This window comes from Triturus cristatus, chromosome 6 (assembly GCF_964204655.1).
Source record: "Triturus cristatus chromosome 6, aTriCri1.1, whole genome shotgun sequence".
NCBI classification, from domain to species: Eukaryota; Metazoa; Chordata; class Amphibia; order Caudata; family Salamandridae; genus Triturus; species Triturus cristatus.
Window position 1 is genome coordinate 760,784,137 of NC_140589.1, and position 26,776 is coordinate 760,810,912.

The window sequence follows — 26,776 nt, forward strand, 5'->3', positions numbered from 1 at the left end:
AGTGGACACTGTATTCACAAAGAGCGTTCCACAAGTATTTGAGTGTAGTCAAGATACTACCAAATAATGAAGATACATGGCAACCTACTTAAAGAAAAGTAAAACAGGCTGTTGGTAGACATGAGTTTAGGTAACTAGTCTAAGAAAACTTGTCAAGAAGCTGGAATTAACAACAAAGGCAATTTTCACTAGAGAGTTAGTGGTGGCATTAATCCATGTATTTTAAAGGGAAACATTATCATACCAAAGTGTTGGAGGAAGAGGTAGACCTGGAGAAGTGACAGCGAAGATAAGGGTATGAAATTCACTATTGTGTTAAAGCTGTAAAACCTTTCATCCGTTTGGTAACAACAGTAGTTGACCCTAGATTTGCCTGTGCCCCATGATGCTCCCGTCATGCTTTGTGGTTTCTACGTTGCTTTTTTGGAGTCACAACATGGGCAGAGCGTATTCACCTCTGTTCGCCACAGTGTCTCTATTTACCAGGACAAGAGTGTGCATTCATACTTTTATATGAGCAATGTGTATGGCCTTACCCGCCCCTTCTTCACCTTCTTCCTCATGCAGAGACCTTGGAGCTGGTGGTGAGTCTAGCGATCTGAGCAATGACGCTGTTTCTAGCATCAGCGCACTGAGTGCAGGAGGCAATGACGCTGTTTCCAGCATCAGCGCATCAGGGCAGTGACTGCAGGAGGCAACCAAACCGATGATAGGAACTTCCTTGTAGCAATAACCACTTGGAAGTTACTGGATGAAGGGTTGAAGATCCATTAACATGGAAATGATTGACTGTTCATTCACACGAAAATACGTAGATGAGGGCAGAAACCCACAAAAAAGGGAGAATCAAACTGTGGAAAAAGGCTAAAGAGATATAAAGAAAGCAATCCGAAAGTAGGACAAGCTCAATCACTATGACCCCACTTTAACCCCCTCCGTCCCCAAGGGCTCTTCTGGACGGGTAATGTAGGGGAGGGAGACACACACTGCAAAGTGGAAGAATGAAGTATTTTAAGATGCATACCAGGGGAGGTGAGCAGTCTTCAGTAGTGAGTCATCGTATGCCTTGTATCTGTCATTTCTTGAAGAATGGATTTGGTCTTTGCCACTGAATGCACACCCCAGCAGACCAACTCTATCTTTGCTTAGGCTATCTGTGCTTAACAAACCCCTACTTTCTTCCAGCTGCCCTGGGCTAAAAAGCACAGACTCAATTCATACAGATCTGAATGTTACTAGTGTCAGGCCGGCCCCATCAGTGGTGTGGAAAATATTGTGATCCGACCTGGACTCGCTTGTGGTTGGTTTCGCACATTGATCTTTCTCTAGGTTATCACTGCTCTTCAGCCCTTTTTTCTCCTGTATGGGCGATCTACTCTTATCTGGCTCTCACCCTTGAGAAAGTGGTCTCTGCCCATGTTGCCTGTATGACTTCATGGGTGGCTTTCCGCATCTGGCCTTTAATGCCTCATTGGTGAATTCCACAGCAGAGTTTGATAGGGTTGGTACAGTTTTTCGAGTAGTTTTTGTCAGTTTCCCTAGTGGTTCACTTTTGATGGTTCAGCATTCGGCCTGCGAGGAAACCCTGAAATCATTAAAAACATATAACCCCTACAATCCTCAGGGGTGGGGGGGGATACTAACGACAGCTGTGTACTGCACACATGATGATAACCTTGCGTAGCATAAAAATGGTATGAAACATTCTGCCAAGCTGCCTGGAACAGCTCTCACAGTCCCAGGAATGTGTTCTGACCAACTGACCGAGGGCCTCTGAGCGCCTCGCGGACAAGATGGCGGCCACCCCAGTGACGAGAGAGTGCTGAATGCTCTTAGGGGCTCCGTGGTGTAGAAACTGTGTGGGGTGAAAGTCTCTGTTCCCCCTGCCCTGAGCGGTCAGCGGCCAGTGGAGGACACCGCTCCATCGGAATATGTGCAGCGGTCTGGCTTCGCCCACAGCGGCTGCACGTCTCTTGCCCGTTGTCGGGGCATAGGGACTAACGGCCGAGTTCCGAACTCCAGGAGGCTCCACTCTGACCCTTCGGAGCAGATTGACAGACCTGACCGGCGGCTGCGGAGCATTATCAACGCCGACTGCAGTGGGGGGCGGTCCGGGCCTAGGCCTGCGACCACGGAGGTGGGAGCAGGCTGGGGCCTTGGGTTGCGGCCTGCCTGCAGTGGTCTGTCTGTGCGGCGCTTGCAACATCTGCTGCCTGTGCTGTTTTGCTTGAGCTGCCTGTATAGGAGGTGGAGACTGGCTGCTAATTGACTCTTGGCGGTATGGATTAGCCTCTTGCTCTCTATATTGCTAGCCTGCGCCTGGACGGAGCAGCGCGGGGTTTCTCTCTTTGTGTTGCTGGCGAGGTGACCCTGGTATGGCCTTCCCGCGGCTGCGGAGGCCCCACTGCTCCTTGACTGTGTGGAGAGTGGACTGTCTTACGCTGGCGGCCCATGGCATGATGTGGGCTTCCTGATCCTGGGTTCCACTTCTATACCCCAGTTCCCGCTGCCTGAACTCCCGTCTTGACATGGCTACATCTGTGGGGGCCTTCTGTCTGCTGGTCTCCGAGAGTATCGAGTGAGGGTCCCCCGGGTCATCTCATTGTGTGCCATATCCCTTCCTTAGACTGCCGGTGAAGGCTTGTTTCTGTTAGACGCCGCATCTACTCAGCTGGAACGCATGCTGTACCGTTTTGATCTCCCCTTACGCCTACTGCTAGCTAATGAATTTTGGGACATCGCATCACTGCTTTGGGGGCTCCTAGGCGCCTGTCGCCGCCATTGCCGAGCATGGGGAAGCCGGACAAATCACAGCCCGCCTCACTTTCGAGAAGTGAAAATCAGGTAGAAGTAGTCAGAAGGCGGCCTCTGACTCTGAGGTGGACGGACAGGGAGAAGGCCCTCCAAATCTGAAGTCTACACTACTTGCGATGCAGAAAAGTCTACAGGCCATTGAGGGTAGCATGTCCACTATAAATCATAGACTGGACCATATGTCTTCCCAACTAGAAAAGCACACTGCAAGAATGGGGGAAGTGGAGCAGAGGGTGTCTAATGCGGAGGACGGACTAAGTGATGTCACTAGTAAGACCCTCAATATGGAAAAGGTCTTAGCCATCACACAGGCCAAGAACGAGGATTTGGAGGCCAGGTCTAGAAGGAACAACACCTGCCTTCTAGGTCTTCCAGAAGCCACAAACACTGGTAAAATGGAACATTACATTGAATCTCTTATTAAGGAGGTATTTAGTACTGAGCAGCTGTCTCCAATGTTTGTTGTAGAGAGGGCAACATCTGTCATCAGGGGAAGACTTTATCCTTCTTCCCTGATTTTACTGCTGTGGTCCAGTCTGCGCGGCGTGAGTATGGGGCTGTCAAAAAATTCCTCCAGTCTGAAAATATACTGTATGCCATGCTGTACCCCGCGCGCCTTCACGTGGGCGCGGAAGGGAACTTTAAGATCTTCACGACTCCAAAGGCGGCGATGGAACATGCAAAGCAATTGAAGAGGCACCAACGAGCGACTGAAACTGACCGGGAAGAGGAGGATTGATGATGTTTAAGTATTCAATGACTGGAGTTTTTCCCAATGGGCCCCCTTGTGCTGAATTATATAATTGTTTTATGTTGGGGCACGCGTTTTTCACTGTATGTTTCTTACTTCTGTCCACAAGGTGAATGCTGCTCTGCCATATATATACTAGGCAGGATGCACTCAGTTACGTATTTGCTTAAGGATTGTAACACAGGTACACAACCTGATCAGCCACCTCCTACTAAGTGGGAGGATAGTAGCACTCTGCCGCCGCCCATATGGGAGTTCCCCACACATCGCTACATGTTTGTTTTGGTTTTTGGCCATTGAAGGGATTTCACAGGGATGGCTTTGGCACGTTGAGGGTGGCCGAAGTGGGTGGGGAGTTGGTGGGGGGGTGGAGAGGTTGGGGGGTGGAGAGGTTGGGGGTAGTAAATGGCACTGTCTGAATAGATGCTGTTTAACGTATGGCACGAGAATCTCAGAACTGACCCTTGCATTTATGTACGCCTTGCAGTTACTTTGTCTTGAGAGTTCCGGGGTATGGCTACCTGGGATCACCACTGTCTTATGCTGCAAAGCTCAATGGGCTCCAGGCTTAATGGTATTCAGTTACGCTTTGTATGTGTATGTATTTATGGCCTCTTCCAAAGTAATGAGAGGTAACTTCCGATTTTTAACATGGAATGTGTGGGGCCTCTATAACCCCCAAAAAATACGCACTGTGATGGTGAGCTTAGATAGGCTCAATGTACATGTGGCGATGCTGCAGAAAACCCATCTCACTACACTGTCTGATCAAAAGGTGGGATCTCGATGGGCAGGGGTGCGGATCAGGTCCTCCTATTTATCATATTCCCGGGGGGTGATGATCCTTGTCAAACAAGGGGTCCTATTTCAGGTTCATAGCACTGAGACCAGGACAGGCTGGCCATTGCGCATGAAATGCTTGGGGGTACGAGTGTGCTGTTGGTGAATATTCATGGCCCGAACGTGGATGATCACCCTTTCTATGCGGATGTGTGGCGTCGCATTTCAGCTCTTCCTACTGCGGAAATTATCTGAGGGGGGGGGGGGGGGTTCAATACCTGTTTGGACGCAAACGCCGACAAAGTCAGAGCGGGAGCAGGGCGTCCGAGATTAACCACCACGACACTACTGGGCATAATGGAGGCAGGGAACCTTTACGATGTCTGGCGCATAAGTCATCCGGGGGTCAGGTAGGATATGTTTATCTCCACGGTGCATGGCTCGTGGTCCAGGTTGGACTACAGGCTGCTCTCGGAGGCTGCTTGCACTTGGGCGCTAGATGTGCAACACCTAGCAAAAACGTTGTCTGACCTATCCCCGGTCCTTCTTGAGCTACAGGTTCCAGGTTATGAACGACCTCCATTTTCGTGGCGGCTGCAGCCGTCCTCCCTGACTGACCAGGTCTTCAAGCATGCAGTAGGAGAGGCCATTAACAATTTTTACAGAGAAAATGAGGGAACAGTGGATAGCCAGGTTCCTTGGGAAGACTTTATGGTTACGATTCGGGGGGGTCTGTATTGGGGCGCAGGCAGGGGTCCTAAAAGATCTGCGCCGTAGAATTCACAAACTTGCTGGGGAAATAGCCGCACTGGAACGGGCCTATGCTTGTGACCCTGCTCAGGAGACGCTTTCTAAAATCCGTGAGCTGGTAACGGAGCACAACAAGACTGTAGACCAGGAAATGGAGAACAGATCTTGGCGCTGCACCGCCCGCTATTATGGGGAAGGGGGTCGCCCTAGCCGCTCTTTGGTGCAGAAGCTGGCCACCCCGCGATGCCAAGCTTATATCACCGAACTGCTGGACGAGGAGGGAGTGCCGCAATATGGCACTGCTGAGATTAGCAAGGTGGTGCTGGACTATTATTCAGACTTATATGGGGTCCGGGAAATCCCTGCAGCTGAGGAAATCCATGCCTATTTGGATGATGTCGCACTACGGTGGTTGCCACCAAACTACCGTGAGTACCTCACGCGACCCTTTGATGAAGAGGATGTCAAACTAGCCATCATGTCTCTCCCGACCTGTAAGGCAGCGGAGCTGGATGGGCTCCCCAGCGAATTTTACAAGGCATATGCTGATGCCCTTGCACCGCGCTTGTTAGAGGTATTCGCCGAAGCGTACGAATCGGGAGTCCTGCCTCCATCCCTCAAGGAGGCTTTGCTAGTTATGCTGCTGAAACCGGATAAGGCAGCGAATGTTTGCGACTCGTATAGGCCCCTCTCCATAATAAATATTGATGCCAAGATTTTGGCCAAAATGATCGAAACTCGGCTCCAACCCCTAGTCCCCAAATTGGTCCTACCAGATCAGTCTGGATTCATTCCCTCTAGATCTACCATGCATAATCTTCGCACAATCTTCGCCACCCTGCATTACTTTGAGCGACACTTCTAGGCGGTGGCCGTGCTGCTGGATGCGGCTAAGGCCTTTGATTCGCTACAATGGGAGTTCATGTTCACTGTCCTGCAGCGTATGGGCATGCCGCCATTCTTTCTCAAATGGATACACCTCTTGTATACTGCACCAGTGACGCGGATTCGGGTGAACGGTTGGATCTCTGACCCATTTTGTATTAAACGAGGCGCGCGGCAGGGTTGCCTCCTATCACCCATGCTATTTGCTTTGGCACTTGAGCCTCTGGCATGCAAGCTACGTCAACTGCATGCACAGGCTGCGTTGAGGTTTTAACAGCGGCCCTTGGTGGTCTTATTATATGCCAACGACATGTTGCTTTATGTTCGAGAGCCCGCCACCTATTTATCTGCGCTACTGCGTGAGTATGTCAGGTGTGAGCGATACTCGGGACTGGGCATTAATTGGGCCAAATCCACTGTGTTTCCGTTGACCGCGGGGACCATGGAGATTGAACTTGACTATCCTTTGAAGTGGTCAGTTGACCCAGTAAAATACCTCGGTATATGGTTGCATAGTGACCCTGAAGTGGTGATCACGACTAATTATGGCCGGGCTGTGGAAGGGATCACGATCAGGCTGCGCCGTGGGCAAGGCTTCCCCTTTCACTTGCGGACCGCATAGCGGTCATCAAAATGTCTTTCTTACCAAAGCTCCTTTATCTATTTATCAATATCCCCATCCGTCTGAATAAAGTGCTGTTCGCCGCATTGCAGTCGACCCTGCTAAAATTTGTCTGGGGGGGCAGAGAACCCCTTTGTAGCTGGACTGTACTGACTCTACCCTTTGACCGCGGTAGGTTTGAGGCCCCGGACATGCGTCTATATTATCTGTGCGTCCAGGCGCAATTGGCGCATTCTTGGTACTTTTTCACAGAAGTTTCGACCGCACACTGCAATAGAGGCGGACTCGATACTGCCAGTGCCCCTGAAAGCGGCTGCGTTGCTGGGAGGGAGTGGCGGCCCGCGTACTGAAATCAGTCTGGTCCACTGCACGGCCTGGGCATGGAAAGCTCTTTCTCGTAGAGCACGATTGGACTACTTGTATGCCCCCAAATTACTGCTTGCTGCCCACCCTGATATCTTGGCAGCTAGGGAACCGGCAGCCTTGAAGGTATTGAATGAGGTGGGGATTACGAAGCTGGGCGATTTATACGAGATGGGGCGATTCCGGACTTTTCCGGATCTGCAGGCGGGTCACGACACCGGATTTATGTTGGGGTTTACCTATGTGCGCGTGCGGCAGGCGATTCGGGATGTTTACCCCGAGTTTCCTATTAAACCACAAACGTTACAAGCCCTACGGGCGGTGTTGGGAAGTGAAAATCGAAGTGACTTAATCACCAAGCTGTATAATAAGTCTCTTTGTGACCAAGAACTCGCTGCGTCCCCCTCGTATGATAGATGGAATCGCCTGCTATCCACTGAGTTAACACTGGACGCCTGGAGGTTTTGCTGTGCCCAAACTGGCCGTTTGACCGCAAATTGTAACCTCCGCATCATCCACTTTAAGTACTTTCATCAGCTTTATTACACTCCGATTCAATTACACATGTTTGGCATGTGTGAAAATGCGTGCTGTGGTCAGGCAGACGCAGATTTTATGCACTTAGCTTAGTCATGTGCTGGCATTTTCGGATTCTGGGTAAGGGTCACGCCGATGTTGACTGATGTTATTGCCAAACCAGTTGCGTGTTTACCTGAAGTGTGTCTGCTGGGCTGGGTCCAGAAGTTAAAACCCTGCAATAGACGCTTGGTAGCCCTATCTACCCTCTTCACTAAGAGAGCGGTGGCACAATGCTGGGGTGCAAAAGCTGTCCCTACGGTTGCTAGGTGGATCAGCGCCTTGCTATACTGCAGGGACCAGCTGGGAATATATGCGGAGGAGCTGCCCGAAGCATCTAGACCTAAGGACTTTTAGGCTCCTCTCTCTGGTTATCTCCTTACTAACCCGGACTTGACATAATTCCCTGTTGTGGTGCACAGTGCATGCGAGATGAGACAATTGGAATTTCATTTCTTGGTTTCAAGGTGTTGCAATATACCACTGCCAGTAAGGCACGACTGTATATATTAGTGCCAGGGTAGGGGGGGGGGAAGCTGGGGGGTGTAGGGGTAGTTCATGTTTGGGTGGTTGTTTCGACACTACAAAAATTGGCTTGTAATGGACATTCTGTCGTAGAACAAGAACACATTCAACCTGCAAGTGGGCCACTGTATATTTTGGTGCTCCAAAAAGCTGTTTAATAAACAAATAATTAAAAAAAAATTATAATATATCTGGTATACAGGTCAACCGGGATACCACATGAGCCAGGGGTTTTACCCTTGGCATCTTCTTAACTATTCCTTAATTTCCATTTCAGTATGTCCGCTCTAAGCTAATCTACTATCTAAGATGGAACTGGCACTATTGCTCCTTTTTCAGTGTACTCCACTAGTTCCTTGTCTATTGTTGTGCTGCGCTTTTTGTAGAGGGCTGTGTAGTATTCTGCAAATGTGTTCTTAATTTCAAGAAAAATAAAAATAATTTAAAAAACTTACCTTAACAGCACTACCGCCTCCGTCTCTTGATGCATCGCGCTCTTCCTGCTTTTGGGCACAGACTCCCAGACTGCATTGCGGGCAATTGTGATGCTGCATGGAAGTAGCGTCAGAATTGGCCTGAGCGCTGACAACTTGCGGCGTCAGGATTGGCCTGAGCGCTGGCAAGTTGCACTCCCAGGTAGACTGGGAGCCTGTGCCTGCTCTCTCCAGTCCCAGCAACGAAGCTGGGGCTAGGGAGAGCTTCACTGTGCATAAGGGTTTGACCGGCCTGAGACGGCTGGCCAAACCCTCATGCACAGTCAAGGAATGTACTACCACTCCCCCACCAGCAGTGTCATCCCCTGGACCCGCCCCCAAGACTTTTCAGAGTCCTGTGGGCAGGTCCAGGGGATTAAAGTAAATAATAATAAACCAGGTTTAAAACCCGTTTTATGATTTTTAAAAATGTAGGGTGGTGGCTGTCAGTACTGCCAGATTGAAACACCACTGACCTTCGGAGCCATCCAGCGGGGATGGTGAGAAGCTGGTTCTTCTATTCCCGTGTACTTCGCCTCCCAAAGAGTGCTTTATAATCACTACTTTGCAAGGGAATACACAGGGGAAAAGGGGAATTAGAGAAAACAATAAAGGCTGGGGAGTGCTTCGGAAAGGCACTGGTCAGGAAACCCTCTTGGGCAGTGCGGACTCCTAAGGTGTCATGGAACCATTGACCATACTGGAAGAGCCCTGTGTGCAAGACAGGTGACAGAAATGAGGAAGACATGCACACATAGGAAACATCCACAACACTGCACTTCGCTATTGTTCCTGTGTACTCACATCCACCTCTCTCACAGCATGCCTTTAACTGTTCAGTTGGGACCCGGCAATTACCTGTGGGACGTCGCCCACCAGCCAGTTAGGGTGTGAAAGCAACAGGCAAGGCACTGCAAGTTCCATGTCCTATAGTTCGTACTCGCCTCCAGGAGATACTAGTGTAGTAGATAAGATATCAAAACCCAAAATAAGATGCAGGAAAAGAAAAAATAACTCAGAAACCTAGAAGGATGCTCCCTCCACTTCTCTGCTTTCTATTTACCAAAAGCGGCTCGCTGTTCCGTCACAGGAGCGGCTAGGGAAACCCAAATCGTCAGGGGTTTACGAGGAACGCACATACTCTGCGTCCCTGCACGGCCCCCGTCACCGTTTGGCAGCCGGATATGAATGTTTGGTTAGAAATGTGGGAGCCGACAGTTGTTGATGCCGGGGTAGTTCCGTTTGTGACTTTGCAGATAAGGCACGGCACCCACCGCCGAGCCTCGAGCAAGGACACAGGTGGGAATTGGCAGCCACAATGGGCAAGACGCTCTGGAGGAATACAGCGCGTGTAAAGCAGTCTCCGTAACTCCAGGAAGGCGCTTACACGGTACTGCGCAGGAGACGCACTCAGGATGTGAGCATTACGGGCAAGCTAAATAATCCACAAGAACCATTAAAGCTGGAGATGCCAGGAAGCAGAGCTCCCAGAGCGGCCGGAAAACACAGGGAATATGATTGTCAAGCATGTGGCCGGTGTATAGGAGGGGCTTATATCCTGCCCTCAATCAGCGGTTGGTTTCAGGTGCCTCTTCCTGTCAGGATCCCTGGGGCTGCTGGGACTTGTAGTTCTCAATGCACACACACCTCCCAGTCGTTCCACAGTAAAGTATGGGGTTGGTGAAGGACTGGCTATGTGTACCCCTTACGTGCATGACCTTTCTGCCTGAGACCACCATGATAGTGGCAAGGGGGGCGGCACTCCTCTGCCCTAATGGAGGGGCCGCCGCTGGCGCCCACTGTTCATCTTCAGTGAACAGAAGCCATGGTTCGCTAGTGTTAGAAATGGGGGTCTCTAGTTGGCAGAGGTAGGTACCTTTGTCCAAATAGGGGCCCTTGCTTCTAGTCAGAGTAAGGGGGATACACTCCTAAAATAACCCCTGCTCATTCCCTTGGTAGCTTGGCACGAGCAGGCCGGCTTATCTCAGAGGCAGTGTGTAAAGCATTTGTGAACACATACAGTTAGACAGTGAAAACACTACAAATGGACACCACTCCCGTTTAGAAAAATAGTAAATCTTTATCTAAACCAACAAGACTAAATACAATAAAAATCCAACATACAATACCCTTGAAAAATAGTACTTGTGCAAAATAACCTTTAAATTGCAGGAAAATCAATAAAACACAGTTCCTTCAACTCGGTAGCTCCTCCTGGGGCTACCGCGATACTGAATATGACAGAGTCTAACAATTCCGTCCGACCACGTTGATACAGGCCAGCTAAAGCGTCGGGAGACTCGGTCACAATAGCTTTCTTGTGGCGACCAACACATTGGTGCGAGTTGGTCGGGGAAAACGTCGTGGTCGCATTGTGAAACGGAGCATTGCCGCGGACGATGTCCTCACGATTCGGTGCAGGCAGCGGCTCATTGACGGAATCGATGAGACCAGGGCCTGCGTTGAAGGGTGACACAGTGCTCGCTGCGGTGCTGGCAGGTCCCTGTGCGGCGACGGAGCCAGTAGATGTTCACGCCGGGCAGCGACAGAGTCGGTGACGTCCTCGCAGCGTGTAGCGAAGCATTGCGGAGTGCGATGCCCTCCGGACGCGATGCAAACATCGGCTCGTTGATGGAGTCGGTGAAACCAGGGTTGCGTTGTGAAGCAATGTGTTGCTCTCAACAGTGCTTTCAGGACACGGAATCCTGCGACGGACTCGGACTCGGACTTACCCTTGCCCTTGGAGATCTTTTCTTCAAGCAGGGGGACAAGGCAAACAGCAAAGTCCTTTTCGCCTTTCCTTGGCAGCAAGTAGCCACTGCAGGCCAACCCCAGACAGCAAACAGCACAGGGGCAGTATTTCTCCTCAGCTTCTTCTCCTTGGCAAAGGTTCCTCTTGATTTCCCAGAAGTGATCTAAAAGTCTGCGGTCTGGGCCCCTCTTTTTAAACACTGAAATCCTTTGTTCTCTGACGGCAGAGTGTCTGTACCCAGCCAAAACCAGTTCTGTCCTCACTGATGCAGCTTCCTGGCAGGAGGTGGAGACAGCATTGTTGAAGGGAGACCAGGCCCATTCAGGTGAAAAGAAATCTTCCCCCCCTACTCTAAATGCAGCCCAGGTCTATTCAGCTTAGCCCTGACTCATCGGACTTCTGGAGCCGCTGCCCCTCTCCAGCCCCTGTCACCCAAAAGCCAGTCATGCAATATACAAACCTAGCAGAGGCACACAGGGGCAAGAAAATACCTACTTTATAAAAGTGGTATTTTCAAACAAAGAATGTAAAAATCACCCTCACTAAAAGATGCATTTTAACATTCAGAGTTCAGGCATACTAAACTTAATTTTTCTACCTTGTTCCCAGGACAAGTTATGTTTATAAGATGTTATAAACAAATTCCCCATTCTGTCCTATGGGAACAAGTAGCCTTGCAATAGTGAAAAACAAAATTGGCAGTAATTCACTATCAGGACATACGACACACACCAGGGCATGTCCTACCTTTCACATACACCGCACCCTGCCCACAGGGGTACCTTGGAATTACTTTAGGAGGGACAAATATGTAGAAAAGGGAAGGTTTAGGGACTGGCAAGTGTGTGCACTTGCCAAGTTGACATGGCAATCCCAGACTGCCCAGAGGCTCTGCAATGGCAGGTCAGAGTTACATTTTACAGGCTGCTTCTGTGGGTGGCACAATCAGTGCTGTAGCCCACTAGCAGCATTTGATTTACAGGCCCTGGGCACACATAGAACACTGTACTAGGGTCTGACTAGGAAATCAAATAGCCAATCATGGAAACACCAATCCATCACAACAATTCACAAATGGGAGCACTTGCACTTTGGCACTGAACAGCAGTGGCAAAGTGACCAAAGCATCTAGACCAGCAAAACTAAGTCCAACATACAGCAAAAACACAGGATGCAAAGGCAAAAATTGCAGGGGAGACCCAGGTCTAACAACTAGTATATTTTTTTCCCGGAATGGTAATTGAACTTTGCCAGTCACTGCTATATGTATCCGCTTCCTTAAAGCTACTAGCCCTGCAGGCATGATTCTGTGACAGTCATTGTGAGTTACATAGGGACAACTTGGGACACCACTGTTAATATATCTTTACTGCTTTTGTAATCTGTATCCTGGTCTGATTGCATGTCTGACTGCCTTTCATCTTCCTTTGGCAAGGTTAGCCATTCTAAATACTCCTATGAATGCCAATTACATTTAGTTAATGCCAGCTTACCAGTTCTTCGTGTATGGAAACTTTACTTACCTCTTTTTATTTTTTTCTTAAAAATTTTAAGCAACTCCTGCATATGATCCACTTGTTTGATCTCTTTTCTGTTCCTATTTAATGCATCCTGTGTGTTAACTGCCGCATAGGGGTCACAAAGGCTATGGGACACCCTGTTGTGGACTTTAAATGGGTGAATTCTGACCCAAATTAGTCTTTTGGAACAACTTCCCATTTCCGTGGAAGTAAGTTCTTCCAAAGGGTACATTGCATTGAGATATGCCTTTAAAACTTTCAGACCATCATTCTTAACAGCTGGCTCCACATTTGCTTCTGTTTGTTACTGGAGTCTGTTGCTGTCGCTTTTATCATGACCACCATTACGTTCCTTCACTTTTCGGTCACACATTCATGTTCCTTGGACAGGGAGACAATGAATGAGAACCGATGCATTCAAGAGTGGTTGTCACCTGTTGGTGTGGCTTGCTTCTAGTCAGGGTCCGTGTGGAGGAGCATGTGCAGAGGAAACTGTAAGGGCGAGGATCGGATAGATGCACTTTTTGGCACTGGTAAATATTCCTCATTAGCCCTCAGAGTGTGGGGTATCTAAACCCTCTATCCTGCTAGGATCCGCTGTTGGACACTCCAAGAAAAATATCACTGAGAAAACATTTTACACCTTCTCACACTCAAGTGGCTGTTCTGTTAATGGAAAGTCTTCAGTTTCCTACAAATAATGTTTGTAAGGTGCGTGAAAGGTCTAATTGCACCATTGCGGTATAGGAAGAGTAGTTTAAAAAACTGTCCATATTATTTTTTGTAACAAGATTTTTTTCTGCATTGCTGGTCACTGGTTTCTCAGAAAGGGAGCTCAGCAGTGCCTGGTCCTTTAGAGTAGCCATTATGATAGTGTAGACGGGGGCCAACCAGGAGGGACAGAAGGCTAACTGGACCGGGTGAATGGAGGTAACTACTGGGGAGGCCTACGACATGCCGGGCACAGGGAATAATGCACAACCACACTGTAGCTCTGTCTGTGCCGCCAGCCACGAGCGCTGACGTCACACTTTATTTATACTCCCTGGCCCGAGCCCGGCCCATGGAGTTGATTCTGCAACAATGTAATGTGGAGGCCGGGTGGCTCATTATATCCCATCTAACCAATGGGTGATTAAACAACAAACTAAAATAAATGTTCAACACAACAAACTAAGATAACAAACTGAGCAAAGTCCCAGGATATTCACGATGCAGCTCATAGTCCGTTTTAGGTTAACACAGAAAGTCTTTCAGTAGAGTGCTGGGCTGGGGGTTGGCTCTGAGCCGGTACCGTTGGCTTCCTCGGGGAGTACGGGTCTCCTCTGGTCCTGGGCTGGCTTCTTCGGGTACCCCCATGGCCGGAGTCTTAGGGGCTTCGCGGGCTGTGGCTCAGGAACCTCCATTGCTCCCGGAAGCTGACTCCCACTTCCTTCCCACTCCTCCTCCTCCGGATAGCGGCTGGTATGGCTGCTTTCTTGAACCAGGAGACATTCCAAGCTATCTGGTGGGTGCCTCATCTCGCTGTGACCATAGATCCTTTTACTTGGATCACCTCCCACAACTCTCGCTCAAATGGTGTCTGAAACTTGGATCCTGGGTGTCTATCTTTAACCACCACGTAATCTCCCCTGCAGATTTCCGATGGCCTGGCCATCCTTCGCTGACTGGCCTTGTCATTGTTGTGTTGCCTCGTAGCCTGGGTACGCACCGGGTCCAATACCGCTGGCAACCATCTTTCACTGGTGGGGAGCACATCTCTCACGGCTCGCTGCATGAGCAGGTCACTGGGTGCGCACCGGGTGGTGCAGTGCGGGGTCTGACGATAGGCCCTTAAGAAGCGATGTAAACACCCTTACAGGTCCTCTGCCTGGTCAGCTCCAATCCGTAATGCTTTGTTCAGAGTCCTCATGAATCTTTCAACATCCCCGTTGGCTTGAAGCCATTACTCGGCGGTGTCGGATGTAGTGGAGATTCAGATACTCCCGGAACTCTTGTCCTTGGAAGGGCGCTTCATTGTTGGTGCGTATCTCCTCAGGCATTCCGTGGAGCGCGAATGTTTTTTCCATTACGGGTTTGAGTCCTTCAAACGCTGTCAATGCCACCACCTCCACCACCGGGAATTTGGAGTGACTGTCCATCATGACCACGGTATGCCTCCCATCCGGGAAGCTTCCAAAATCCATGCTTACGTTGGCCCATGGTTTATTACTGGGTGCTTCGGTAATAACTGGGGGAGTGGGAGGTTCAGCCTCCGTTATTAGACATGCATGGTAACCTCTGACCTTTTCCTCCACCATACGGTCCACACCCGGGAACCATACCTTTGATCTCAACCTGGATTTGGTTTTCTCGATCCCTTGATGTCCTTGGTGGGCAAGGTCCACTGTTCTTTTCCATAGCTTGGCGGGTATTACCATGCGTGTGTCCCTTAGACTCACCCCCTCGCACCCTTCGCTCAGCTTATTACGACATCTCCACAGTCCCAGGCGGTACTCCCTCTCTTCGTCCGTCAGACCACTGGACCCTTGAAGAAACCGCTTTCACTGATGGTTGTGCAGCATTTGCTTGACTGCTTGTAGGCACGCATCTTCGTTTGTTGCCCCTCGGATTTCCTCCATCGACAGCGCTCGTGGGCACTCTGCCTCCACGATTTAATTCACAAATGACTCCGTGCCTTCATCAACCTCCCCTCTCGTCCCGGTACCAATAGCCAGAGAATGTCTTGACAAGTAATCCGCTGGGTTGTTGACACCTGGACGATATACCACTTCAAACTTGTAGTGTTGGATTTGTACCGCCCATCGCTCTATCCTTGGCGGTCCATTCCATGCCGTGCCCACAAACAAAGGTACCAATGGTTTCTGGTCCTGTGAAGTTGTGGCCACACAGATAAATGTCAAAATGCTGGCAGGCCCAACGAATCGCCAACTCCTCTCGTTCAAACTGGGCATACCTAGTCTCCACCACGGTGAGTGCCCGACTGGCATAGGCAATGGGCACCCATTCTTCTTGTTGGTCCCTCTGGAGAAGTATAGCACCCAGTCTCACCGGACTGGCGTCCATGACGAGCTCTGTCGCCTGACCTGGCTTGAAATAGGCCACTGGTTCGCTAGTGTTAGAAATGGGGGTCTCTAGTTGGCAGAGGTAGGTACCTTTGTCCAAATAGGGGCCCTTGCTTCTAGTCAGAGTAAGGGGGATACACTCCTAAAATAACCCCTGCTCATTCCCTTGGTAGCTTGGCACGAGCAGGCCGGCTTATCTCAGAGGCAGTGTGTAAAGCATTTGTGAACACATACAGTTAGACAGTGAAAACACTACAAATGGACACCACTCCCGTTTAGAAAAATAGTAAATCTCTATCTAAACCAACAAGACTAAATACAATAAAAATCCAACATACAATACCCTTGAAAAATAGTACTTGTGCAAAATAACCTTTAAATTGCAGGAAAATCAATAAAACACAGTTCCTTCAACTCGGTAGCTCCTCCTGGGGCTACCGCGATACTGAATATGACAGAGTCTAACAATTCCGTCCGACCACGTTGATACAGGCCAGCTAAAGCGTCGGGAGACTCGGTCACAATAGCTTTCTTGTGGCGACCAACACATTGGTGCGAGTCGGTCGGGGAAAACGTCGTGGTCGCATTGTGAAACGGAGCATTGCCGCGGACGATGTCCTCACGATTCGGTGCAGGCAGCGGCTCATTGACGGAATCGATGAGACCAGGGCCTGCGTTGAAGGGTGACACAGTGCTCGCTGCGGTGCTGGCAGGTCCCTGTGCGGCGACGGAGCCAGTAGATGTTCACGCCGGGCAGCGACAGAGTCGGTGACGTCCTCGCAGCGTGTAGCGAAGCATTGCGGAGTGCGATGCCCTCCGGACGCGATGCAAACATCGGCTCGTTGATGGAGTCGGTGAAACCAGGGTTGCGTTGTGAAGCAATGTGTTGCTCTCAACAGTGCTTTCAGGACACGGAATCCTGCGACGGACTCGGACTCGGACTTACCCTTGCCCTTGGAGATCTTTTCTTCAAGCAGGGGGACAAGGCAAACAGCAAAGTCCTTTTCGCCTTTCCTTGGCAGCAAGTAGCCACTGCAGGCCAACCCCAGACAGCAAACAGCACAGGGGCAGTATTTCTCCTCAGCTTCTTCTCCTTGGCAAAGGTTCCTCTTGATTTCCCAGAAGTGATCTAAAAGTCTGCGGTCTGGGCCCCTCTTTTTAAACACTGAAATCCTTTGTTCTCTGACGGCAGAGTGTCTTTACCCAGCCAAAACCAGTTCTGTCCTCACTGGTGCAGCTTCCTGGCAGGAGGTGGAGACAGCATTGTTGAAGGGAGACCAGGCCCATTCAGGTGAAAATAAATCTTCCCCCCTACTCTAAATGCAGCCCAGGTCTATTCAGCTTAGCCCTGACTCATCGGACTTCTGGAGCCGCTGCCCCTCTCCAGCCCCTGTCACCCAAAAGCCAGTCATGCAATATACAAACCTAGCAGAGGCACACAGGGGCAAGAAAATACCTACTTTATAAAAGTGGTATTTTCAAACAAAGAATGTAAAAATCACCCTCACTAAAAGATGCATTTTAACATTCAGAGTTCAGGCATACTAAACTTAATTTTTCTACCTTGTTCCCAGGACAAGTTATGTTTATAAGATGTTATAAACAAATTCCCCATTCTGTCCTATGGGAGCAAGTAGCCTTGCAATAGTGAAAAACAAAATTGGCAGTAATTCACTATCAGGACATACCACACACACCAGGGCATGTCCTACCTTTCACATACACCGCACCCTGCCCACAGGGGTACCTTGGAATTACTTTAGGAGGGACAAATATGTAGAAAAGGGAAGGTTTAGGGACTGGCAAGTGTGTGCACTTGCCAAGTTGACATGGCAATCCCAGACTGCCCAGAGGCTCTGCAATGGCAGGTCAGAGTTACATTTTACAGGCTGCTTCTGTGGGTGGCACAATCAGTGCTGTAGCCCACTAGCAGCATTTGATTTACAGGCCCTGGGCACACATAGAACACTGTACTAGGGTCTGACTAGGAAATCAAATAGCCAATAATGGAAACACCAATCCATCACAACAATTCACAAATGGGAGCACTTGCACTTTGGCACTGAACAGCAGTGGCAAAGTGACCAAAGCATCTAGACCAGCAAAACTAAGTCCAACATACAGCAAAAACACAGGATGCAAAGGCAAAAATTGCAGGGGAGACCCAGGTCTAACAACTAGTATATTTTTTTCCAGGAATGGTAATTGAACTTTGCCAGTCACTGCTATATGTATCCGCTTCCTTAAAGCTACTAGCCCTGCAGGCATGATTCTGTGACAGTCATTGTGAGTTACATAGGGACAACTTGGGACACCACTGTTAATATATCTTTACTGCTTTTGTAATCTGTATCCTGGTCTGATTGCATGTCTGACTGCCTTTCATCTTCCTTTGGCAAGGTTAGCCATTCTACATACTCCTATGGATGCCAATTACATTTAGTTAATGCCAGCTTACCAGTTCTTCGTGTATGGAAACTTTACTTACCTCTTTTTATTTTTTTCTTAAAAATTTTAAGCAACTCCTGCATATGATCCACTTGTTTGATCTCTTTTCTGTTCCTATTTAATGCATCCTGTGTGTTAACTGCCGCATAGGGGTCACAAAGGCTATGGGACACCCTGTTGTGGACTTTAAATGGGTGAATTCTGACCCAAATTAGTCTTTTGGAACAACTTCCCATTTCCGTGGAAGTAAGTTCTTCCAAAGGGTACATTGCATTGAGATCTGCCTTTAAAACTTTCAGACCATCATTCTTAACAGCTGGCTCCACATTTGCTTCTGTTTGTTACTGGAGTCTGTTGCTTTTATCATGACCACCATTACGTTCCTTCACTTTTCGGTCACACATTCATGTTCCTTGGACAGGGAGACAATGAATGAGAACCGATGCATTCAAGAGTGGTTGTCACCTGTTGGTGTGGCTTGCTTCTAGTCAGGGTCCGTGTGGAGGAGCATGTGCAGAGGAAACTGTAAGGGCGAGGATCGGATAGATGCACTTTTTGGCACTGGTAAACATTCCTCATTAGCCCTCAGAGTGTGGGGTATCTAAACCCTCTATCCTGCTAGGATCCGCTGTTGGACACTCCAAGAAAAATATCACTGAGAAAACATTTTACACCTTCTCACACTCAAGTGGCTGTTCTGTTAATGGAAAGTCTTCAGTTTCCTACAAATAATGTTTGTAAAGTGCGTGAAAGGTCTAATTGCACCATTGCGGTATAGGGAGAGTAGTTTAAAAAACTGTCCATATTATTTTTTGTAACAAGATTTTTTTCTGCATTGCTGGTCACTGGTTTCTCAGAAAGGGAGCTCAGCAGTGCCTGGTCCTTTAGAGTAGCCATTATGATAGTGTAGACGGGGGCCAACCAGGAGGGACAGAAGGCTAACTGGACCGGGTGAATGGAGGTAACTACTGGGGAGGCCTACGACATGCCGGGCACAGGGAATAACGCACAACCACACTGTAGCTCTGTCTGTGCCGCCAGCCACGAGCGCTGACGTCACACTTTATTTATACTCCCTGGCCCGAGCCCGGCCCATGGAGTTGATTCTGCAACAATGTAATGTGGAGGCCGGGTGGCTCATTATATCCCATCTAACCAATGGGTGATTAAACAACAAACTAAAATAAATGTTCAACACAACAAACTAAGATAACAAACTGAGCAAAGTCCCAGGATATTCACGATGCAGCTCATAGTCCGTTTTAGGTTAACACAGAAAGTCTTTCAGTAGAGTGCTGGGCTGGGGGTTGGCTCTGAGCCGGTACCGTTGGCTTCCTCGGGGAGTACGGGTCTCCTCTGGTCCTGGGCTGGCTTCTTCGGGTACCCCCATGGCCGGAGTCTTAGGGGCTTCGCGGGCTGTGGCTCAGGAACCTCCATTGCTCCCGGAAGCTGACTCCCACTTCCTTCCCACTCCTCCTCCTCCGGACAGCGGCTGGTATGGCTGCTTTCTTGAACCAGGAGACATTCCAAGCTATCTGGTGGGTGCCTCATCTCGCTGTGACCATAGATCCTTTTACTTGGATCACCTCCCACAACTCTCGCTCAAATGGTGTCTGAAACTTGGATCCTGGGTGTCTATCTTTAACCACCACGTAATCTCCCCTGCAGATTTCCGATGGCCTGGCCATCCTTCGCTGACTGGCCTTGTCATTGTTGTGTTGCCTCGTAGCCTGGGTACGCACCGGGTCCAATACCGCTGGCGACCATCTTTCACTGGTGGGGAGCACATCTCTCACGGCTCGCTGCATGAGCAGGTCAGTGGGTGCGCACCGGGTGGTGCAGTGCGGGGTCTGACGATAGGCCCTTAAGAAGCGATGTAAACACCCTTACAGGTCCTCTGCCTGTTCAGCTCCAATCCGTAATGCTTTGTTCAGAGTCCTCATGAATCTTTCAACATCCCCGTTGGCTTGACGCCATTACTCGGCGGTGTCGGATGTAGTGGAGATTCAGATACTCCCGGAACTCTTGTCCTTGGAAGGGCGCTTCATTGTCGGTGCGTATCTCCTCAGGCATTCCGAGGAGCGCGAATGTTTTTTCCATTACGGGTTTGAGTCCTTCAAACGCTGTCAATGCCACCACCTCCACCACCGGGAATTTGGAGTGACTGTCCATCATGACCACGGTATGCCTCCCATCCAGGAAGCTTCCAAAATCCATGCTTACGTTGGCCCATGGTGTATTACTGGGTGCTTCGGTAATAACTGGGGGAGTGGGAGGTTCAGCCTCCGTTATTAGACATGCATGGTAACCTCTGACCTTTTCCTCCACCATACGGTCCACACCCGGGAACCATACCTTTGATCTCAACCTGGATTTGGTTTTCTCGATCCCTTGATGTCCTTGGTGGGCAAGGTCCACTGTTCTTTTCCATAGCTTGGCGGGTATTACCATGCGTGTGTCCCTTAGAATCACCCCCTCGCACCCTTCGCTCAGCTTATTACGACATCTCCACAGTCCCAGGCGGTACTCCCTCTCTTCGTCCGTCAGACCACTGGACCCTTGAAGACACCGCTTTCACTGATGGTTGTGCAGCATTTGCTTGACTGCTTGTAGGCACGCATCTTCGTTTGTTGCCCCTCGGATTTCCTCCATCGACAGCGCTCGTGGGCACGCTGCCTCCACGATTTAATTCACAAATGACTCCGTGCCTTCATCAACCTCCCCTCTCGTCCCGGTACCAATAGCCAGAGAATGTCTTGACAAGTAATCCGCTGGGTTATTGACACCTGGACGATATACCACTTCAAACTTGTAGTGCTGGATTTGTACCGCCCATCGCTCTATCCTTGGCGGTCCATTCCATGCCGTGCCCACAAACAAAGGTACCAATGGTTTCTGGTCCTGTGAAGTTGTGGCCACACAGATAAATGTCAAAATGCTGGCAGGCCCAACGAATCGCCAACTCCTCTCGTTCAAACTGGGCGTACCTAGTCTCCACCACGGTGAGTGCCCGACTGGCATAGGCAATGGGCACCCATTCTTCTTGTTGGTCCCTCTGGAGAAGTATAGCACCCAGTCTCACCGGACTGGCGTCCATGACGAGCTCTGTCGCCTGACCTGGCTTGAAATAGGCCACTGTGGCTCCTTGCAAAAGCGCTCTCTTGATCTCGTTGAGCGCCCTGGCCTCCTCACTGGACCATTGCCATTGAACGTCTTTCTTTTTAAGATTTCTGAGGGGCTCAGAGAGTGTGCGAGGTGTGGTATAAACCTGCCACAGTAATTCGCCATCCCCAAGAAACTCCGGACTTCTGATTGGGTCTAGGGGATCGCTGCCGCTCGGATCCTTTCGCAGAGAATCTGTATCCGAAGGATTCGACTCCGTTGGCATAGAAGCCAAATTTGGCTCTATGCAAAGTCAATCCTTGCTCCACCAACTTCCTCAGTGTCGCTTTCAGCTGAACATGGTGCTCTTCAAGTGAATTGGAGAAGATTAGAATGTCATCACTGACATTTGACACGCCTACCAGTCCTGACGGGGCCTCTCTCACAGCGTCTTGAAACACCTCAGCTGCTGAAGATATCCCAAAACTGAGACGTTTAAACCAGCGGAGCCCCACATGTGTCGAAAATGTAGTTATATATTGACTTTTCTCTGCCAGTACCAGCTGATGATAGCCAGAATTCAGGTCCACTTTCGAGAACCACTGAGCCCCGTTGATATCAGTTACGATGTCATCTATGGTGGGCGTAATGTGCCGCTCCCTCCGGATCGCTTAATTAGGCAGTCTCATATCCACACAGAGGCGGATCGCCCCCGGTAGCTTGGGCTTTGGTGCGTTTACCAACTGTGACAACCAAGGAGTGGGCTCTGACACCTTCTCTATTACTCCATCCTTTTCCAGGCGCTCCAGCTCTGCCTCCACCAGTGGACGGAAATGAAAGGGCACCCTGCGATGCCGTAGAGCCACCGACTTGACAGTGTCGTCGATGTGGAGTTGTACTTCTACTCCTTTCAGACAGCCCAGACCACGGAACAGCTCAGGAAATTCCGCCAGGAACACGTCCGCCTGCGACTGATGGATATGCCTCGCAAACATCACGAGCCCCAAATCTTCTGCGGAGTGGCAACCCAGGATCGAACCTGCCCGATCACAGGTTACATGAAATCTGGTGCATATAGATCTGTTCCTGTGTTTGACCTCCACCTCTATCACCCCCTGGAGAGGGATGGGCACGTTGCTGCCGTAGGTGAAGATTTTGGCCTATTTTAGTAGAAGTAATGGCTTGGGCACAAGTTTCTCATACTGAACAGCATCTGTAATGTTCACAGATGCACCTGTGTCAATAAGTGCCTTGACACTGTTGTCCCCAATCTATATCTGACAAAAGGGCGGCGGTCTTCTTTTTGTGTTGATGCCTCGAATGTTTGACACCACGAACACTTCGTCGTCCTCCTCTTCCTCTGTGATGTGCATCTTCTGGCACCGGCTGTCCATTTCCTCGACCTCCTGCACTGCCTGTGGTCTCGGCCCTCTGTTGTGGCCTGCCCCTGTTCTGGCTACACTCGGGCACATCTTCACAAAATGTCCAAATTCGTTACATCGCAGACATTGTTTTCCTTATGCGGTAAATCCTCTCAGGGAATGGTTCACTAAACCACCGTTCTGGCAGCCTTGTTTTCCCTGGCGATCGCTGGCGCCGCTGGTGCTGCCAGCCCCACGGCTGTGGGTCTACCTGACGGCATCCACTCGTTCTTCCTTGATGGGGCTCGGTTAAAGCGGTTGTGGATTGGCAGGTCGTCTCGCTAGCGCCGACTCCATCTCCACCGCCCTCACATCAGCCAGCTCGTATGATCTCCCTAAGAAAAGGATGTCGTCCAGCGATATTCCTGGTTGTCGCAGTTCCAACGACTTACACCCCACTATCAGCTGCGCCCTGGTTTCAAACAATCGGTCAATCCCCATGCAGGAACTTGCCATCTTTCTCAGGCGTGCGAAGAACATGTCAATTGACTCCTCCCGCAGTTTGAAATCTTCGAAGTCTGGATTGACTTGCGGGTCAAAGTGCCGATCAAGCGCCCTCACGGCCTTGTCATAGTCGTTACCATCCCCTGTGTCCGGATGGTCTTGGAACAGGTCGTAGAGCTCATCTCCCTCCATGAACAACATTGTTGAGCGCTTCACTGCATTGTTTGTTTCTCTGGTTGCCACAAAATAATTCTCCAGCTGCCCAATCCATTTCTGCCACCTTGGCGCTGCCGTGGCCGGGTCTGCCAACTGGCTGAAAGGGGGACGCGCCTTCACCGCCATCCGTGAACTAGCCATGGCCCCTGCTGCGCCTGCATCCTGCGCATCTGCGTGCGCCAGTGGGTTGCTCATCGGAGACATGGACCACATCTCCTGCCTTCCTTGCTGTATTGCAGTGGTGAGTTGGCACTCTCACTCCACAGGGGCGCCCCCAACGGCTGCACCACTGCCACCACACACATCGAGACCTTGATCTCCCGCAGTCCTCACTTTGCCGGGGAAGCGGGAGTAAACTCGCGCCTTCCAGGCCTTGGTCCATTGGGTATACGGGGCCTCACAGCCCTCACACTGGCTCTTCGCCGGCACCCCCACCACCATGCGCACCTTCTTTTCCCACGTGGCAGGGCCGGGAGCCATCTGGGTGCTAGTGCGCACGCGTGCCTGTGCAGATATGTCGTGCTCTCCTCTAGGCCTCTCGCGCCTCACGGGACGCTTGTCCCACTCCTGCTGCAGCCCACAGGACCCTCCACACCATGCGGTCGCCTTACCGTGGTCCTCTGCTACCACCTTCACCTCCACAGGGCCGCACTCTGTCCACTCGCCTTCCGGGATACTCCGGCACCACCGCTCCGCATGCAGCTTGCACCAGTACACGCCACCAACGCTGATCTGTGTTGCAAAAGGCGTGCGCGCGCGGGACGATCACCCGCCTTGTTGCCAATGTGATAGTGTAGACGGGGCCAACCATGAGAGACAGAAGGCTAACTGGACCAGGGAATGGAGGTAACTACTGGGAGGCCTACAACATGCCGAGCACAGGGAATAACGCACAACCACACTGTAGCTCTGTCTGTGCCGGAAGCCACGAGCGCTGAAATCACACTTTATTTATACTCCCCGGCCCGAGCCCGGCCCAGGGAGTTGATTCTGCAACAATGTAATGTGGAGGCTGGGTGGCTCATTACAGGTGGCTCATAACAGCCATCTTAATCTGAAAGAGATGAGATTGCACCTTCAGTGAGGCTCATTTATTTCACTTTCAATTCATGGTTCCTGCTCTGTATAAGATCGCATCCAGTCACCACTCTTCTAGACTCTGCTATTTTGTGCATTACTTCGAGTCACGTAAAAATGAAATCTGCATTCAGTCATGGCAGCGAATTGTAGAGTCTACTTTCCAGTAATAGACAATAACAATCTGTTCACACTTTTTGTTGCATTCGCTGTCAGTACTACAAATGAGATGCCTGCAGTCTTTGAAGGAAGCCGATGCTACAACCAAGTAACTTCGCCTGTGCCTCTAGTATAGGGCACTGAATGTTTCTTACCAGGTTTATCCTTGCACTAAATTCCCAGTTAGTCCTTCAGGTAGATGTTAGATTGCATTTCTTTACATGTGTGTGTGGTGAACATTGCTGTTGGCACTATTTTTTGCCTGTTACTGAAGCCAGTGTTTGTTTATTCTTTCTGTACTGTAGGGTGGTGCTCTTCTTGGAGGTGTAAATGCACTCCACACGTCATTTCCGGAAAACCCAACTGAGCAGTACAGAATGCAGTGTGAACTTCTCTTGGAAAAACTTGGGTTGCAGAAGGTGCTGAACGAAGAGCTTGCGAGACTTAACAGGTATGCATGAATCAACCATCAAGATTGTCAAAATGTTACAAAATACTTATTGCAATGTTTATATCACACTGTGGAACAGTGCTACAATCTGAAGTTGTATTCTATGCCGCACTCCCAATGAATTTCGGGAAAACTCTTAGGCAGGTGAACTCTAGAAATGTCAAATAACAAATGTATTCAATACTGATGAAACTACAGAAACAAAAACAGAAGAGGCCTGCCCGAGACCCAGAAAATATACTGTGTATGTACATGCTGTTGTTTAAATATCCACACTTATAACCACCTGTGCTCTCCCACATCTTCCTAAAGTTCGTGGAAAAAACTCCATGCACTTCAACCACTGTATGCACCTTTACTGATCCATGTTACAGGCCCGATTAAGCAATCCAGCAGAATAATCCTCCACCGGGCTTCCCAACCGTGTGGTCATGTTAGAGAAAAAATAACCGAAATGTAAAACCAATCCTACCCAGTCATAACACGACAAAGCACTGATTCCAAGGAATGAGTAAACTGTGAATCCAAAAACATCTGAATGAGCTTAATGCAAATCTCCAAATATAATGACCATTTCACTCCATCATATTCCTTACGTACTAAAAATCGTCTGCGATGTAAACCCCTTCGCATCGTTACTGTGAAGGGTTCCACGTAGGAATTAACTTTCCTACACAAATCAAAAATCAAAAAACACAACCGCTATAAGTATTAAAGAAACACTATGAAATATTAAAAAGGAATGGTTACGTAACTTAAGTGATTTGCGAAACCATAGTACTCACTATGCCCTTGAACGAGTCCGTGTAGACACCGCTAGCTCCTGTTTCAAAAAAGTGCACGTAACCTGTGACGCGCTAAAAAATACCATAGCACATCAATGCCGACACGGTTCAATGAAACTGGAAGACAGACCACAAGACTCCAACTCAATCAATTAATCAATAAAATCTTTATTTGATCTATATACAAACAGATCATAAAAGCACAATTTCATCAAATAGGCCATAATCAAACAATATTAAAACCATATAAATATTTAAAATCTTATTTGGCTTTAGGTGTCTCTTGGACCAGGGTCACTTAATACACTTGCATTTTTTAGATAGTTACAATAATGTAAAGCGACCCCTCACCTTTCTCTTTCTCAAACAAGCCCACAAAAAAGATGCTACCGAAAAACAAACACAAGGGTCCGAGAGATCCTTTAAAAAATACAGTGCCACCCTACATTGAATAAAATTATGGCGCCTTAGAATTGGGAGAATAAAAGCTTCTCTTTCAGTTTGATAAAACTTGCAGAACAATACTAAATGAAGATCGGACTGGGGCGAATGGTTGTCACACGGGCATGGACTCAGGTCTGCGTGTTTGAATTTCTTGTCTGGGACCCCAAGCATCAAGGGAATAAGCTTCAGGTGGAAGCGCAGCAGAATGAATCTGTGATGGGCAATAGTTGTACGGGAGAGATATGAGTGGCCTACCCTAGGTCTTGGCGGGATACGGTCATATGCAATAGACGCCTTTTGGCACTGGTTCCTTTCCCTATGGGCGAAGTTAGCCCTCTGCATATATAACGCAA

At 49.4% G+C, this 26,776-nt stretch overlaps 1 protein-coding gene across 2 annotated transcripts in view; it reads left to right on the top strand.

Annotated features, from left to right (window-relative positions):
* The window catches only part of MCM9 (minichromosome maintenance 9 homologous recombination repair factor), a 325,876-nt gene that overhangs the window by 284,258 nt on the left and 14,842 nt on the right, over positions 1-26,776 (top strand). For both annotated transcript variants that reach the window (XM_085611281.1, XM_085611283.1), the window contains one exon: positions 25,049-25,194. In XM_085611281.1, coding sequence (XP_085467407.1) covers positions 25,049-25,194 — 146 coding nt within the window. The remainder of the gene's footprint in view (positions 1-25,048; positions 25,195-26,776) is intronic.